This window comes from Myodes glareolus, chromosome 18 (assembly GCF_982192425.1).
Source record: "Myodes glareolus chromosome 18, mMyoGla1.1, whole genome shotgun sequence".
Taxonomy (NCBI): Eukaryota; Metazoa; Chordata; class Mammalia; order Rodentia; family Cricetidae; genus Myodes; species Myodes glareolus.
This window is the reverse complement of record NC_142043.1, coordinates 41,634,951-41,653,877: the sequence shown is the minus strand read 5'-3', so window position 1 is coordinate 41,653,877 and position 18,927 is coordinate 41,634,951. Positions and strand designations below refer to the sequence as shown.

Below are 18,927 nucleotides of genomic sequence, written 5' to 3'. Positions count from 1 at the left end.
TCCTGTCACTTCCTAACAGTGACCTTTGGGTGCCATTTTCCTGATCAAAATGGGACTAATAGCAGGGTGTGGTGGTACCTGCATTTGGGAGATAGAGGTAGAAAGACAGGGAGTTCAGGACCGTCATCAGTCATCCATGACTGTATCACGTTTGAGGCCAGCCTAACTTACACAAGGCTGTGTCTTATCTCCCTTTATTCACTAAGTAGGGCTAATTTTACAAAAGGTGTGTGGACTCCCATAAAATATTCATGGGAGGCATCTATCATAAGACCTGACACATAACAGAAATACAGTAAATGATTGCTCACCAGTAGAAATGAGAGCATAAGGCCATGCTTCCACTCTCAAAACCCAAGGTTCTGTGCTGTGAGCAATCGTCGATCCCATGGAGGCGTGTCTCTGGAGTTAAGCTGTGGATTCTGGATTTCAGTTCACCGTCCATGCCAATGTGAGCGTTTTCAGCTCATTGGTAAGACTTGGTAGGACTCTTGGCCTTCCTTTCCTCTCCCATTCTTCCTCCACTCTTATCTGAGGAGCAGTCCTTTGGCAATCCTAGAGCTGGGGACGGAGCTGTTCACTGCAGCAGGCTTGCAGCACCGAGTCAGCCTTGGCCTAAACTCTCTGGAGACAAAGATTGGTACTGCCCTGTGCTTCACAGTAGCTTCTACTAGTTGTGAAGCTCACAATGCCTGGAGTCTCCTGTTTAAGAAGCAACTCTGGGGGCCTGAGGATGGAGCTCAGAGGGTATGGAGCTAGCCTGTATGAAGGAAGCCTTGGGCTCCATCTCTAATGCCACATGAAGGCAGGTGCAGTGGCACAAGGCTGTCATTCCTCCACTTGGGAGGGGAAGCAGAAGGATCCGAGTTCAAGGTCTTCTTTAGCTACAGAGGGGAGCCTGGGCTACCAAAGTCCCTGTTTGTTTGTTGTTGTTTTTTTTTTTTTAAAAAAAATTCTGCCCAAATGAATAGGGGCCTGGCACAAATGTAAATGAAGGTTTTGAAAACAAACAAAAACGGTACATGTTTTTTTCCAGACCTGACTTGCAATTAGCATTTCTGCTTTTTACAGTTATTAACAGCCTTTTATACTAATGTTAAAGCTTTGATCCTTTATAAAAAATGACTCAGTTTCCCTGAATGGGTTAAGCATCTCTTCTTGGTCAGGATCCAGTCCTCATCAGAAAGACATTAAAGTCATGATTTGTGGCAGGCGGGTGTTTGGGTTCTGCAGAATAATTTGGCTGAGATCTCACAACTCGTCTCCTCTGTGGCAAACCCGCCTGCTTTACTATATGAAAAAATACATGACCACTAAACAAACGCAAAACTTAACTCAGTCTGGGACTGCCCCAAATAAGGTTGAATGCTTCTTGCAAAATACCCTTAGATATCTTCCTGAAGTCTGGAGATCAAGACGTTTCTTCATAGTCAAGTAGCTGCTGGAGAATAAATTAAAATCCAGCAAAACAATGTATGTGCACGAGATAACTGCCTGACGTCTCGTCGGCATGTGATAATTCTTTGCTGGTGTTTGGGGATTCAGTGGTAGGATGGTGTTACACGGTACATGCCTGCGAGACCCCATTATCATCTCGTTCCTTTCCACTTCCCTCACACCTCGCTTCCTCAGTTATAACCATTGATGTAACTCACTTAGGATGTGTATGATATCTACATGCCTAGAGACACACTAGTCATACTTGTGTCCATACCATCTGTCTGGTAAGTGCATACTCTATATGTGAATATATAGTACGTGTATGTGATGGACAAATATATGTACACAGTCACCCTTAGTATCTATAGATTTAGGTCCCAGAATTCTCCTTGGATACCAACTCTGTGGGGCTTAAGTAGTATAGAATATAAGATGCTGCAGTATAGATGTATGTAACATCTATATGTGCAGCCATATGCTTTAAGTCATCTCTAGATGAACATGTTTGGTACGGACAAATATAGAAGCTTTACATGATACACATGACATGTGCCAAATGCTTTTGATATGGGTTCCATTGAATCCTCCATCCATGGGTTCAGATATGGAACCCATGGATAAGGGGACAACTTATACTTCCATATTTTTATTAGCATTTGTATTTGCACAGTGAGGAGTTGTTAGGTGCAGATGTGTGCCAGAGTAGTATCAAGACAAATTAGACCACAGCTGACTTCTCCCCTCTATCCCCTCCCTCTGTCTCTCTCAGGTCACTGGAACAGGCCAATGTTCTATGACTCTCTCTCTCTCTCTTTATGCACCTAGTTTTTTGCTGTCTCTTTTGTACTCGTTTTAATCAAGTGTTGTCTGGTTACAAGCTAATGCATTTGTTGTTGGCTTCTAGCAAATTTCAGGGTTGAGTCACTAAACTGAGGTGCCTGTCAGCAAGAACAATTTATGTCAGGTAAATATATATCCTGATTTGATGGGAATGTACCTGAGTCTCAGCAAGGTAGGTGGAGTCTGAGGCTTCATCCTTGGGGCCCACAGCAGAGAAGTAAGAGCCCTGCTGGTCTCAGGAATCACCTCAGGATCAGTTACTACTGGACCAGCTGCTTTGAATGATCCAAGCCTCTTGTTTAAAGTTGTCGCTATGGTCAGGAAGACTTTAGCTCAGAGGAACTAAAGTCAGCACGATCCATCAATCAGTAGAGTTGGGAGAATGTAGAGTTAAAAAAACTGGGCCCAATCCCCGTGTGGCTGTGTACCATTAAACAAGCCATAGGACATCTCAGTTCTCTGTCATTGCTTCTCCTCAGTCTGTCATGTTCTCCTCAGAGTTGTTGTAAGGAAGGAAGCTGGGCTTGCTGGTGCATTCTGGCCATCCTAGCACCCCAGAGACTAAATCAATGGAATTCTGTGTTTGAGACTAGCCTTGGCTACATGACAAGGTCCTGTCTCAATCTAGGCATGGTAGTGCACATCTGTAATCCCAGTACTCAAGAGGCCAAGATAACAGGATCAATTTGAGATAGAGGCCAGCCTGGCTCATAGTGAATTCAAGACCAACCTGGACTACAGTGGTCTCAGACAAACAAGTAGCACCCTGCTACCACACAACACAAACAAAATACGAAGAGAGAAATGGAGAAAGGAAAAGAGGAAAGGAATGTAGCGAATTAGAAATAACTATGACCAAGCCAGTCCTTGGGGCTCTCATGCAGGTCAGCCATAGTGTTCTCATGGGTGTGTTGCCTGGTACCCATCCAGGCTTGAGCATCCTTTGCACTATACATGTTAAACACAGCACCCATTCTTGAACCAGCATGACACCTGTTAAGGGCCTGTTGCTTTGGCGTTAAGATGCCTAGATTGGAGTCTCAGTTCTCCAAATACCAACCATGGTCAATCAAGCCATCTAAACTACCCTGTCCTCCTTAGGCAGCTAGGTGACAGTGTTGAAGAAACCTACAATGGAATCCAAACCCTGTATATAGATGTAGAGACACCACCTCACACAAGCTCACAAGCAGGTGGCCAAGCCATAGCCAGAGTTCAGATTCTCAGTTAACACTGGGAATGTCTGTCACTTACTGTTCCTACTGTCATCATTCTGTGGGATAGTCGAGCGCTGGGAACTTGGTCTTTCCAGAGTGCTTTGCCCTTTCCAAGGCCCATCTAAACATCTCCGCTGACTGTTGCTTTCAGCTCAGACTCCAGTTCTGCCCCTACCAGGAGTCTGCTTCTAGACTGTAGAGGTGCATCAGTGGTTAGTAGCACTTGTATTCTTCCAGACAACTCAGCATTGGCAACATAGAAGTGCCTGTCACTCCAGGGGATCTGGTGCTCTCTTCTGGCCTCTGCATGCACCTACACATGTGGCATACACAAATAATTTTTTTTAAAGATTTGTTTATTTTGTATATAATTTCTGTTTGCGTGTTTGGCTGCAGGCCAGAAGAAAGCACCAGATCTCATTACAGATGGCTGTGAGCCACTATGTGGTTGCTGGGAATTGAACTCAGGACCTCTGGAAGAGCAGCCAGTGCTGTTCTACTGAGCCACCTCTCCAGTCCACACAAATGATTTTTTAATAAAAAAAAAAAGTTAATTTTCATTGCCCCAGTCCAGTTTAAGCCAATCCATGTAAAATATTTCAAATGAGCAAAAGTCCCAATTTTCCTCTTTCTGGGGTGGGGTAGAATGAGGAGATGGGGCCATAGTGCGCTTCCTGCCTAGGTTTGTCTTGAACTGTGATCTCAAGTAGTCATATCCTGCCCCACCTTCCGAGTCGCTGAGACCTGAGGCTGGCTAGGCCTCAGACTGCTCTGAAAACCTTTTAACTCCCAGGTATTGTCAGGTGGGCGCTAAGCTAGGACGCTCTAGTGGAGAGGTCACCTGCCAAAGTCATTCAGTGCAGATCCTAAACCACCACACAAGCCCCAGGTATGTAAAGGGAGCCTTCTCATGGACAGCTGACATGCTCTGCTTCCTACTTAGTGGCTGTGGGCATGCACGTCAGACCAATTCCTTTCCTTCAAAAAAAGGAGTCTCAGTCTCCCAGAGTCACCCTGTCCTTGTCTCTCTCTTTCCCCCTTTTCTCCCCTCTCCCTTCTCCTTCCTCACGCTACCCTCACTCATTTTTCTCTCCCTCTCTCTTAGGAAAGCCTTGCCTTTGTCTCCTCCAAAAGGCTTCCCTACAGAAGCATTGTTTGCTGTGCCCGTTTCCTTGTAAAGCGTTTTAAAGACTGAATGACCTCGTGTTCTGGGCACAGGGTCCACCTTGCTGCCCACCTTTCCACCTGACTGAACTGTGGTCCAAATGTCAGAATGAGCATTTGGCTCCTGTTCACTTTAGTGTAACTTCATAAACTAAAAATGAAAAGAGCAAAAATTGACCTTGTTATGAGGAGGAAATATCAGAGCTAATTTTAGGCAGGATGTCTTTTCAAAAATGTAGATGAATTAATCTTCAGCTTGTTGTAGGAGGCACCTTCAGCTATAAGGCTGTAGTACTCATCCCTTGAGTTTGGGGATCTCCGCCTTATGCCCAGTACTGACAGTACTGACAGTGATGCTCTGGTACACATATAGCTTCCCAGGGGCTCTCCAGAATGTATCTCATTTAAAAGTGTTAGGTAACTCCAGAATATTGAATATTGAGTGTTTGGGTTTTTTGTTTGTTCTACCAGCTGCTCAGGACACCAGGCCTGTCTTAAAGGTAGCCTTCTTCTCAATGTCTGTGTTCTGTGGTACAGCTAGAAATGTTACTCTGCTAAAACGCCCGTCTCAGTAAATGCCACTTTGTCACAGTCTCTTGCAATATATATATATATATATATTTTCTGTCCAGAGCAGGAGTTGGTCTAATTTTATGTGTACATAAATTAAGATACTGTGATGTATCTGCAAACGTCTTTCTGCTTTTAGATAACTGATCTTACAGCTGCCTTTATTTCATTTGTTCTTGTGCTGTGGCTTTTCATTTTGTTTGTTTTTACGTGGACTTTTTGTGTGCATGAGGATACATGCATGTTTGCAGGTTGGAGAAGAGCTTGCAGGAATAGGTTCTTTTCTTCCACCACAATGTGGGTTCCAGGATTAAACTCAGGTCATCCAACTTAGTGGCAGGTGCTCTTATTTGCTGAGCCACCTCCCTAGGCGTCCTGCAGCCAACAACACAAGAGGTAGTGGGTGGCCTCGTGTAACCTGCTGCTGCAGACGGGGCAGACTCACCTAGTGTACGGCATCTGTCTCATTGAGCAGTCTCCCACATGCTCGCCTTGCCCTTTATCTTCTAATATAAGAGGCATTTATGGTTAATTATTATGAAGATTTCAAATATCTGTGATATTTGAGAAAAGGCCCTTAAATATGGATTTGATATAAACTAAGTACTGGATTTAGATGAACTCAGAAATTGTGAGTAGATCACTTACATATGGGATAAATATATGCTTCCATGAAATGAAATTCTAAATGAAAACTATGCAAATTGTAAATTCTAGTGAGTTTGCTGAATGGATACTTTTTATAGTCTTATCATTAAACTAGTTTGGGAAAGCAAATAATTTGTAGGTAAACATGTATCGTAAAAATTAATGTGTAAAGCTAATAAGAAACTGTGTGGTTACCCTACATCAGTCATGCCACTATTGCACCAGTCAAAATACATTATATTCATGTATGGAAATGTCATAATGAGGACGGGGAGATGACTCAGTGGGTCAAAGCACTTGCCACACAAACATGAGTATCTGAGTTCAAGACTGCAGAATCCATATAAAGCCAGGCATGGTAATATGTGTCTGTAATGTCAGTACACCTATGGCCACATGGATGCCATAGACAGGAGAATTCCTGGGAGTTCATATGTAAGTGGAGGCTGCACTTTTGCTTCCTGACCGCCCAGACCCAAATAATCACACAAAAACTTTATTAATTATAACACTGTTTAGTCAATGGCACAGGCATATTTCTAGATAGCTCTTATATCTTAAATTAACCCATTTCTATTAATCTATTTAATCACTATGAGTCTGTGGCCCCCTGTAAGGTTCTGGTGTCTTTCTCCTTCGGCAGCTACATGGCTTTTACCTGACTCTGTCTGCTTTCCTCCCTGCATTCAGTTTAGTTTTCCTGTCTAGCTCTAGTCTGCCTTGCCATAGGCCAAAACAGCTTCTTTATTAACCAATGATAATAAAACATATTCACAGCATATAGAGGGGAATCGCACATCATTCATAGGTTAGCTAAAGAGGTGCCTTCAAAATGGAAGGTAAAGACCAACATCTGAGGTTGTCCTCTCATCTCCACATGCATGTCTTGGCATGAACATACCTGCACTCATACATGAACATACACATCTAAGTTCCCATTCCCACAGGTACACATAAAGATTTTTAAAAAGACAAAACAAAATGTGATAATGAAACCTGTGGCATGAGTAATAAAAACCCAGAGACAGATACTGGGGTTCAACCTGAAGATCAGAAAAGCAAAGCAACCAGCCACAGGCTCTTACCTCGACCTCAGTCCAAAATAGTGATCCTGCCTCCACGAATCCTCATAATGAGACTGAGCATGAGCCCTGTCTCCTCCCATCTTATATCCCTCTTTAGTGCTGAGATTAAATATGTGCACCACCACCACCCAGCCTCTATAGCTAAGTAGTGTGGCTGCTGGTATTAAAGGTGTGTGCAACCACTGCCTGGCCTGTATGGCTGACTAGTGTGGCTGCTTTGCACTAACCCTCAGGCAAGCTTTATTTATTAAAACAAATAATACACCACTACGAAATTCATTATATAATTGATATATACTAATAAAAATTTAAAATTGTTTAATAACATGTAGAAAAAATTTATAATCTGTAAAGATGCAGTAAATAATAACAGCAACATTCAATTTAGGAAACTAAACATTCTGTTGTTTTAGAAATATGTCATCTGCCCATTTCCAGGCTCATTACCTATGAATTTATTTCTTCTCATGAGATTCCCCATGAATGGATTCAGCCCTGTACATAGCTGTAAGTCATTTTCTTATTGCCTTGTGCAGTCCTCTGTCCTGTGGAGGAAAGCTGGGGCGTTTCCAGTTCCCTCATCTCAGACACGATCGATGTTCCTTCCTTGTTCTCACCTTTGTGAACATAAAATAAATTCCATGTGGGGAATCATCAGCTTACTCAGCTGTGTCAAGAGCTTCACAGAAAATGCTAGAACAGTTTTAGCAGTTTGGAATCTTCCACAGGCAGTGGAGTTGTCATTGTGTCCTGTTCTTAGATTCATATGCAGTTACCATGTGCTTGTTAAATTCATGGATATAAATTAAAATCTCTTACAGTGGTCACCTGAAGCTTTGTGCTCATTGTAGCGTCTTACCTTTTCAGGGAAAAGTCTGTGCTGGTGATTTGCTGGTTCCCCATGACATCCAGATACCTCTGGTCAAATATATGAGCTCCTTATTATAATTTCAGGCAGTCTCCCTGTGCCGATTAGGCTGGCCTTGAACTCCCTGTCCTGCAGTCCTCCAGCATCCTCGTGTATCGTCTAGGATTACAGGTGTGCCTGGGGAGATACACATGCCATACAGGTTAATTAAGTTTGACAAGTGTAGTAGTTTGGATGAGAATGGCTTCCACAAGCTCATATTTGAAGGTTTGGTCCCTAGTTGATGGAACTGTTTGGGATGGATTAAGAGGTGTAACTGAAGGTGGGATTTGGGATTTTAAAAGCCCATGCCTTCCCAGTTAGTGCTCTTGCGCGTGCTCTCTCCTTTTCCTTCCTGCCCTCCCTCATCCTCCCCCTCTCTCCTTCCCTCCCTCTTTCATGCTTTGCTCCTCGCCATAACAATCTGGGACTCTAACTCTCTAAAACTATAAGCCTTGAATAAACTCTTCTGTGAGTCGCCTTGGTCATTGTAGTAGAACAGTTACTGAGACAGCACGTCTCCATGCTTTCACAGCAGACACCTTAAACGAGACGTAGACTCTTCCTGTTCCCCAAAGAGTTCCCTTTGTCACTGGCCATTTAGTCACTCTGTTCCTAAAATAAGCATTAATAAGAGTTAAATCAGCACACATCAGTGCTGTCTACTTTTGATATTCATGTAGTGGAAGTGTATAGGATGTGCAGTCTTATTATTTATCTTGTGTTTACACGTGTGAGAGTCAGAAGGTCACTTGCAGGAGTTGTGTCTCTCCTTCCACCATGTAGGACTTGAAGTCTGGTCGTAAATGTCTTTGCCTATTGAGCCATCTCATTCGCCTCATACAGTGTCCTTGACATTTGTCCACGTGCTGTTTTCTTCTGTTTATTCCTAACTAGTTTTCTACTATATGAATGTTTCCCAAATGGCTGGGCTGAGAAGATAGCTCAGTCAGTAAGTGCTTAACTTAAATGCATTACTTTATGATTCTAAAACACGGCTGTTTTTAGTTTTCAGACTATGAAAAATAAATCTGCTGTGTGTGTCTTGTGTAATTATATAGAAACATTAAGAATGTAGTGGCAGGCCGTGATGGTGCACGCCTTTAATTCCAGCATTCGTGGGGGCAGAGACAGGTGGATCTATGAGTTCAAGGACAGCCTGGTCAAAGAGTGAGATACAGGACAGCCAGGCCTAAGCAGAGAAACCGTGACTTGGGGGAGTGGGGGCAGGAAGGAAAAAGAAAGAAAAAGTAAAAGAATGGCCAAGCAAGGAGGTCCAGCCAGTCAGTCATTCTGCACTCCAGAGTTGGAAGAAGCAGGTCGGGCTTTCAAGGTCACCCAGTTACGTACTGAATTTGAGGCCCTGTCTAAACAAAATAAAACAATAAACAAAGTAAAATGGATGGGGTAGCCAGATGATGCTTTTACTTTGGTAAAAAGAAAAATCACCAAATAGAATCTTCAAACAGATTATACCACCTTAAACTGTATTGATCAAAGCCTGAGATTTCCATTTGATCTAAGTTCCCATTGACACTTGGCATTCATCTTTGCATTCTTGTTTATTTTCTTTTGTTTCGATAGTACTTGATTCTGATCCCAGGGCTTTATTGTTGGCATTCGGGCATCTGTACTGGCCCCCGCCTTTGGGGTTCCGACAGGCTGCATCCCTCAGCTGCAGCCACAAAGAGCACACACCCTGTGCACTTCACCTTTTAAAAGGGCCCTGCCCACTTCCCATCCCTCTCCTACTCTTTCTCTCTGCTTCTCTGCCTGTCTCCTCTCTTCTCTTCTGATGCTCCTGTCCCCAGAGGCCCATCTTCCCCCTCCCCTTTACCCTAATAAAAAACCCCTCCATGTGAACTCTGTTGCATGGTGTCTTTCTCTTGTGTCCTGCTTTTTTTTATATTATTATAACATTTATAAGTCAAACTATTTTTTTCTTTCTTTTTATTTATTTATTTTAAAGTCAGAGTCTCAATACGCAGGCTTTACTGGCCTGGTTGCTCTTACTCTTTGACTCTTTTGGGGGACCCTCCACCCAGCTCCCAAATAATCACACACAGAGACTTTTTTTTAACTTATGAATGCCCGGCCTTAGCCTGGCTTGTTTCTAGCTTCAACTTAAATTATCCTGTCAACTTCATGCCTCTGGGCTTCTTTCTTTCTTACTCTGTGACTTACTGTGTTCCTGGGTGGCTGACCCCTGGAGTCCCCTCTCTTCCTTTCTTTCATACTTTGATCCTGATTGCTTCTTAGATTTCTCCTAATTATTCTCTCTGCCTACCAGCCCAGCCGCTCAGCTCTTTGTTAGACCAATCAGGTGTTTTAGACAGGCAAGGTAACACAGCTTCACTGAGTTAAATAAATGCAACATAAAAGAATGCAACACATCTTTGCATCATTAAACAAAGGTTCCACAGCATAAACAAAGTAACATACCTTAAAATACTATTCCACAACAGGAACTTGCTCTATACACCAGGCTGGCCTCAAACCCAGGGATCTGCTTGCCTCTCTGCTTTCCCAGTGCTGGATGGAGTTGGAGGCGTGTGCCACCGTGCTCAACTTAGTGTCAGTCATCTTGCTGGTAGCTGTTCTCTTAGCGGTGAAGTCAGCTCATGCAACTTAGCCCAAGTTTTTCTGGTATCTAAGAATGGTGATAGTCTTTTCATGTTCTTTTTGGTCATTGGCGTACCTTGTTTTGTAAAGAGTCCTCTTGATTTTTTTTACTCGTGGGAGGAAAAGTAAGCATTTCTTATTTTGACTGTTGGCTTGTGGGAGTTTCTATCTTCTCATTTGATTTGGCAGGTGTGTAAGCTGCATTTTTTTTTCTCCCAGTACGGGGATTGACCTGCTTGTTTTTCTTGCCTCCCTTCCTTCCTTTACTTTACCTTTTTGAGGCAGATATGTTGCCCAGCTAGCCTCTAGCTTTTAGATACAAATAGACAGGACTGCAGTCAGGCACTGCAGTACGGGATAACCTTATGTTAGTTCCATGCTGTTGTTTGATAGCAGTTTCTCAGCTCTCTTAGTCTAGGTCCTGTCATTTCGTGCTTCAGTTTCAACATTGTTTGGGCAATTCAGGGTCCTTGGATTTCCATGTAAAACTTAAAACTAGTTTGTCAGTTTCTGCAGGGAAAAAAACTGCTAAGTTTATAATTTAGACCTTCCTTAAGGTATAAGGAATACATAAGGGATAAAATAAGATTTTATTCAGAGATTTTTTTTTTCCAAGACAGGGAAAAACATAGGCCTGGCTCTCCTGGATCTCACCTAGACCAGGTTGGCCTTGAACTCACTGGGCTCCACCTGCCTCTGCCTCCCAAGTGCTGGCATTAAAGATGTGCACCATCACCACCTAGCTTATTTAGAGATCTTGTACATCTTTGTTAGGTGAGTCTTTCATGTGTTATAACAAATACATTTTAAGATTAAAGTTTTTAATCGTTATTTATGTGTAGAAATACAGATTACTTTGATATAAATATTTTTAATTAACTACTTCTAAACTCTTACTAATTCTAAGAGAATCTTTGTAGACCTGTATGTAGACATTAGTAGTTTTATGTCTTTGATTTTTTTATATCTTCTTATGTACTGTTTGTTGACTTGGGTTTTGAGTCTTATCCTGACAAACTCCCAGTGCAGCTTAGAATAGACACAGTGTATCGGCCTGCAAGGACTGCTGTAACAAACCAGGTGCCTTAAGCATAGAAATGTACTGTCACAGCTCTGGAGGGTCCAAGTCTGAGATCAAGGGTGGACGTTGCCAGTTCTCTGAGAGCTGGAGAATCCGTGGAACTCCTCTTCTCGTACCACCAGCATTCATTGGGTTATAGATCCTGCTCTTCCCCTCCCTTATTAATATCTTTCCTCCCTGTGTGTCTGCAGTCTGATTCCTCTATTATAGAACATAGTCATATTGGGTTAGGGCTTGACCTGAAGATTTCGTGTTCATCCAGTCATCTGTAAGATCTTGTGTTGCAGAAGGTGGTGCTCACAGGCCCTGCGGTTTAGGCCTTTAGCATTTTTAGTAGGACTCCATTCATCCCACTGCAGATGGTACTAACAGACATCTTTGTCTTCTTTTAAAGTAAATAGTTGTAAAGTTTTGCTGTTGAAGCCTAGAGAGATGGCTCAGTGGTTAAGAGAGTATGCTTATAGAGGGCCTGAGTTTTGTTCCTATTACCTGTGTCTGTAGCTCCAGCTCCAGAGAGGAATCTATGCCCCTTGGCCTCTGTGAGTACTTATGCATGTGTGTGTGTGCGCACACACACACACACAATTAACAAATAAAATATATCTTTTAAACATCTTCCTGTTGTGGATTAGGTTTCCTGTGTTTTAGGTATTAGGATAATATACTGCAAGCTTTTGATATGAATGAATGTTGAATTGAGATTTTATGCAACTACTAAAATAATGACATTTTTCTTTCTTAGTTTGTAACTGTGGAAAATTAAACCAACAGATTTTATCTTTGTGGACTTTCCTGTAAACATGCTGCCAAAATAGTATTCCAACATAGCTACATTTTTTATTTTAGTGTATATTGATTGGTTGCTGCAGCTGCTAAGGGACATGTTTATTTGTAAGAATGACTTAATTTTCCCTTTTGAGAAAAACACTATTGGACTTTACTATCAGAGATTATATATTTATATTGGCTTCATAAAGGGGGATATGAACCCCCTATTTTTTAATTCTCTAGAGAGTTTATTATGCAGAACTTGTACTATGTGATTCTCAAAGGTTTTACAGACTATGCATAAAGAATCCTGGGTTTGCTTTGGGGAACACAGTGTCCATGAAGCCAGGGCATAGCTGGTGTTCTGCATAGCTCATAAACTCCCTCATATCTGAGCTGCTGACCTTGGCTGTGTGCTTTGTAGAGGAAGCAGCAAGGCCCGGGGAAGCCTGCATAACTATTGTCTCCAAGTCACGAGAGCAGGTATCTTTAGAAACACATGGGCAATATCAGATTCTCTGGTACCTAACTCTCCATTCTGGAGCTTGGGTTTAGGAAACTTAAAAATCTAAAGGAAGACAGCCAAAAAGGCCAGTTCTTACAGCAGCACCTACAGATGCTAACTAAACAATACTGCTTTTGTGTTCATTAGTAGAAATAAATTAATATTTTTAAAAGTTTTATTTTTGCATACAAAAACATACTGTCACCATATGCATGTAGAGATCAGAGGACAGCTTGTGGGAGCTGATTTTCTCCCTCGGGCTTGACAAGCATCTTTAGCCAGTGAGTCATCCTGATGGTCCTACACTGGCATTTTCAAAGACACATTCACAATCATTAGTGGCAGCATCTTTCAAAGGACAGAGTGCATAATCTCAAATTGGTAGAGAACAATGATTAAGATTGTTACTTTGTATAATACTTCCCAGCACTGTGAAAGCCAGCCAGTGGAATGAAGCTTCCAGGTCAATACCACAAGGTATCTTCATGTTCTGTGACTCAAGTATGTGGTGCCTTTCATAATATAGTCTTACTGTCTTGTTCTGCCCTTGGGCTAACCAAGAGCCTTGGCAAAAGCCTGTAATGTTTGGAATCTGTGAGATCTCACCAGCCAACAACTCCAAAAGTAGAAACCCATTCCCGGTACTGAGCTTTTTATTTATTTGTTTGTTTGTTTGTTCATTTAATATGTTAGCCTGTGGTGTCTAGTAGCAGCATTGTTGCTCCTTATAGGGTAGTTTCAGTGTGTGTGTATGTGTGCATGTGTGTATGTGCGTGAGTGTATGTGTGTGTGTATTGAAGTTTCTACAGTGGTAGGTAGTTCACAGTTCACTGGAAGGCATCACATCCCAGAATATATGGGCAGTGCAAATTAGACTTGATGGGTAAAAATCAACCAATCAGTCAACAAATAAATAAAAAATAAGGACACAAAGTCAAGTCAGTGGGTAGAGAACACATTGTATGAAATTCTTGAAGGACTAGTGAAAGAGAGTGATGTGAAAAGCAAAATATTCGGCCTTTAGGCAAATTTCTCTATTATTCCCCTTGTAATTTTAGTCAGATGTCCTTCCTGAGGTTGTGAGGCCCGCAGGAAGTGAGGCGCTGTCTTAGAACTTTTTACTTTAGTTCCTCACTAAGAGGAACTTGCTGCAAGTTGGACTTGATAATAGCATAGATGTGCGGTCTAATGTTTATCTTTTTATAATTCTTACAAATATGTCATTCGAACTAATCATGGGAAAAATGCTGCTACTGCTTATAAGAATAAACCGTTTTTAGCTGGGCGATGGGGCGCACACCTTGAACCCCAGCAGCACTCTGGAGGCAGAGGCAGGTGGATCTCTGTGAGTTTGAGGTCAGCCTGGTTTACAGAGTGAGTTCCAGGACAGCCAGGGCGACACAGAGAAACCCTATCTTGAAAACTTTTTTAAAAAAAAAAAGTAAACGATTTTTGAGTTACGTGTTCATCTTTCACTTGCCACTTTTGATACCTTATTGCTTAACTACAAGAGCAGGCTCTTAGTAGGTGTGGTGAAACATGCCTAATAATTGCAGTGCTTGGGGGGGGGGGTTCAAAAACAGCGCAAGAGACCCTGTCTCAGACAGCAACATGGAAAGAAAAGAGTGGACTTACAATTTAAAGTCATATTAGTATTCCTTTGTATATGAGTATTTGCCTGCATGTATGTCTGTGTACCATGCGATGCTTGATGCTTAGGAAGAACTGGTAAGGGCATCAGATTTCACTGGGACTGGAGCTGTAGATAGCTGTAAGCCATCATGGGGGCGCTGGGAATTGAACTCAGGTATCCTGGAAAAGCAGCAAATGCTCTTAACCACTGAGCCACTTGTCCAGCTCTCCCCCCCTTTTCTAAATTTTAAAGGCCTCTAGTAGGAAATTTGCCATCAGCAAGACTTGAGCTGGCAGATGATGAAACTACTGCATTTGCATTTGTTTTGAAGTGTCATAGAATCATAGCTTTTTCATAAGACACACAATCGCCTTATGGTTCCCGCTCCTTCCCCTTCCCTGTTCCCCTTCACTCAACTAAGCAGGAGGTATTTGGCTTTGCTTGGCATTCTTCACTGCAAATGTGGATAGTTTATCTCTATGCTGAGGGAAGACGGAGACTAGAATTACATACAACCTGCTTTACGAAGTTAAATAAGAGGAGTGTGATTGTAGGTGGTGCCCAAAGCTTATTTCTCTATTCTTTCCCAAAAGCGTGAGAAACAATTCATATTTTAAGTGGCAGAATCTCTTTATTCTGCCATTTTAGACGGTAGTCCTGCTTGATCAACCAATGAAGGAAGACGTATTTTTGTATTATTTCCACTTTTACTGGCTTAGTTGTCTCCAAGGCTACATTTCATTATCTGTGGTTGACTCATTAGCATTTAAATGGAAAAGTTGTCTAGGTGGGTTCTGGTAATTCTATTTGGTCTTGACAAATAGATGGTACTGTTTTTAAAAAGAGAGAGAAAGTTGGATGTCCCAGAAATTACTTGCAGATGTCTATATGGGTTGTTCTTCCAGCTGTCCCAGGGACTCTGAGAAGTCCTGTTGCCTAGAGACAGACAGGCCTTCACCTGTGATGGTCCCTAGTAGGTGGGATTGCAGGCTCGCATCAGGGGGCCAGGAGTAAGTGGGTTCGCGCGTGCCTCTCTCCCTCCCTCCCTCTCTCCCTCCCTCCCTTCCTCCCTCTCTTCTTCCCTCCCTCCATCCCTTCCTTTCTTCCCCTCTTCCGCTCTTGCTTTGCTTTTCCTTTCCTTGTGAGACAGGGTCCTACTAAGCAGCCCTTGAACTTGTAGCTCACCTCTGGCCCGCTGATCGCATTGGTTGGCAGGTGTGCACTAGCATACCCCTGCTGGTTCTTGTTTGTTTCCCTGTGCCCTTCCGTAGAGGTCAGTGAGATTGCCACAACCTTGGGAGTGTGGTAGTGTTTCCTTTCTTGGAGCCCAGGTTGGGAAATACAACAGACTGGGGGAGGGGGGCTGAGAGCAGTTGAGCCCACCATGAAGGGAAAGACTTAGTCTTCATGCTGAAATAAATAAACAGCTTCAGACTGCTGTGTGCCTGATAGTAAACACTACCCAAGCAGGTTTGTTCCACCTCAGCCTTGTGAAGTAGGGGCTGCTACTTTACATTCCTTTCACAAGGTGGCCAGCCTGGAGGAGTCTTCGTCCTGTTACAACACAGTGCTGTGGCCTGGGTGGTCTGTAAGAGATGCTGCTCTATTGCTCACAGCTATGGAGAATGTTAAGCTGGAAGGATTGTCAGTCAGTGTCTGGTTGGGGTCTCTCTTCATAGAGGCACCTTTGCCATGCCATCACACGGTAGAAGGGACCCCAGCTCTCTGCTCTCTTGAAGGGCACTAACCCCTTTCCTAGGGCCCTTATCCTCAAGTCTCAATCTCAAAGCCATTTTTCCTCCCAGTACTACTACAAGGGAGATAAAGTTTGAACTGATGACGTAGGGAGAGACATTCCAGCTTCACTTGAAGTGATGGAGGTGGTTGCTAAGAGCGGTCTGTTCTCACAGACAGGCCTCCCTCTTGGGCATGTGGGCTGGAAGGGAGTCACAGTCTGATGCAAAACACCTGCCACAGCCCCTATGGGGGAGGGGTGCACAAAATACCTGCCATCACCCCAGTGGGGGAGAGGTACTTAAAATTGTGACACTCTGGAACAGCCACCCTCAACCTGTGGGTTATGAGCCCATTACAACCTTCTATCTCCAAAACATATTTGCATTATGATTCATAACAGCAAAATTACAGTTGTGAAGTAGCAGTGGACACAGCTGTATGGTTGGGGGTCACCACAATATGAGGAACTGTATTAAAGAGTCTCAGCGTTAGAAAGGTTGAGAACCACTGCCCTAGAATCTTTGAGTGGAAAAGCATCAGAGACGTTATGGGACTCCTCCCTTTCTCTGAAGTAGCTAATTTCTGAGGTCTCTCTACCTTCCTTGGAATGTGTCAGAGAGCGGGAATTAATGTCTCATAAAGTGATCCTATTCCATCTCTGAGAAGCTTGATGTGGTAGAGGCCTGATGGTGTCCTTGTCACTTCTGTCAGCCTTCTATTCCATCTAAACTGGCGGATCCCTGCCTCATGGGAGTTAAGAGTTGTCCTTGGAAGCTGAGAAGTCAAGGAAGGCTGTTCTGCTTCTGACTTTGTGGAATGTAAAACCAGAGTCCGTGTCAGAAGAGACCTTTGGAAGCCCGGGGTGTTTCTTCCAGTGAGGCTGAGCATTGACTGCTGTTCCAGTGACCGCTCCCAGGTCTACGGAACAACTCATCTCACCACCTGCAGGATGGGAGACTGACGGCTCCTCTTTGTTACTCAGTGTGAGCGTGTTTATTCTTAGAGACAAGTGTGGAGCTGAAGCTGACAGGCTAGACTCCCAGGGAGCACCAAGGGATTCAGAGCATAGCTTCCACTATTCTCTTAAACACGCATGCAAGTAACTATAGACATCAAAGAAGCTTGGTGAGGTCTCTGCCTGCGTTTTCCAGAAGTGTATCCCTCACATCATCTGCGGATGTGAGTAGGTGTGGGTGGGTGCTCTATCTGTGATATGTCTCCCAGGAACAATGGAGAAAATTCTGTGGAGCTTGCAGTTCCCTTGGGAATGGGCAGATGGGCAAGTAATCCTAAGCGCATGTGTGTGTTTTCTTTTTCAGGGTCCCCAGCCTCCTAGTGAGAGAAGTTATGGGGACTCTTTTCTTTTTCTCTTCCAGTGGCATAGGAGTCTTCTGATGAAATGGGGGGATGGGGAATCAGTGCATCTGCATTGCAGCTCGTTGTTTATGCTTCTTCTTCCTCCAAGATGAAAATTTTTATCCGTCTTCCCACAGATCACCCGGTAGACATGATGAACATCAAGGCCTTCACCTTGGTCTCCGCAGTGGAGCGGGAGCTGCTGACGGGTGACAGAGAGCATATCAGCATCGAATGTGTGGAGTGCTGTGGCAGGAATCTCTATGTCGGCACCAATGACTGCTTCATCTACCACTTCCTGTTGGAGGAGAAGACTTTGCCTACGGGGACGGCCTCATTCATTGCCACCAAACAGCTACACAGACACCTGGGCTTCAAGAAGCCTGTGAATGAGTTGTGTGCGGCCTCAGCTCTCAATAGGCTGCTGGTGCTCTGTGACAACTCTATAACCCTGGTTAATATGCTGAACCTGGAGCCAGTCCCCTCAGGGGCCCGCATCAAAGGGGCCACAACATTTGCAGTGAACGAGAACCCTGTGAATGGGGACCCTTTCTGCGTGGAAGTGTGCATCATCTCCGTGAAGCGAAGGACCGTCCAAATGTTTCTGGTGTACGAGGACCGAGTACAGATTGTCAAGGAGGTGTCCACTCCAGAGCAGCCTCTTGCTGTGGCTGTGGATGGCTACTTCTTGTGCCTGGCCCTGACCACACAGTACATCATCCTGAACTACAGCACAGGCCTTTCCCAGGACCTGTTTCCCTACTGCAGTGAGGAGAAGCCACCCATTGTCAAGAGGATAGGCAGACAGGAGTTCCTGCTGGCTGGCCCCGGAGGCCTGGGTGAGGAGGGGCTTCAGTCAGTATTGCAATCAGGACACCTGCATCCTGCCTGCTGTCTTAGGGTTTCGGAATACACCTTGCAGCGGGAGAGGGAGGGTTCCACAGCCAAGTGCGTCACTTACAGACACAGTCCTAAGAAACGCATCATTAGGTGATTTTGTCATTGTACATTTCGGAGATCTGTTGTTCAGTTAAGATGGCTTCATTCGGAGGATCTGTTGGTCAGTTAAGATGGCTTCAGTGTCACTAGGTGGAATAGTAATCACATGCAGTTCACTGAGGACCAGATAGCACGTGTTACATGACTGTACTAATGAGTGCCTGGCATCCCTGGAAATGTGTGGCCAGGTCATAGCAGATCTGCATGACTGATGTGTGCTGAAATTCCATCAGATTTAAATGGGGGGATGGGTCATCATTTCCCACCAGAGTGGTATTTTAGATATAGCCAGTGAACCCGATTAATATACCTCATTAATAATCAGAGTTCAAAATCACATTAGGGCTTATTCTTG

At 43.7% G+C, this 18,927-nt stretch overlaps 1 protein-coding gene across 2 annotated transcripts in view; it reads left to right on the top strand.

Moving 5' to 3' along the window:
* Positions 1 to 18,927, top strand: part of Tgfbrap1 (transforming growth factor beta receptor associated protein 1) — a 53,569-nt gene that overhangs the window by 7,320 nt on the left and 27,322 nt on the right. For both annotated transcript variants that reach the window (XM_048430194.3, XM_085679624.2), the window contains one exon: positions 17,711 to 18,412. In XM_048430194.3, coding sequence (XP_048286151.1) covers positions 17,725 to 18,412 — 688 coding nt within the window. In that variant the 5' untranslated portion in view covers positions 17,711 to 17,724. The remainder of the gene's footprint in view (positions 1 to 17,710; positions 18,413 to 18,927) is intronic.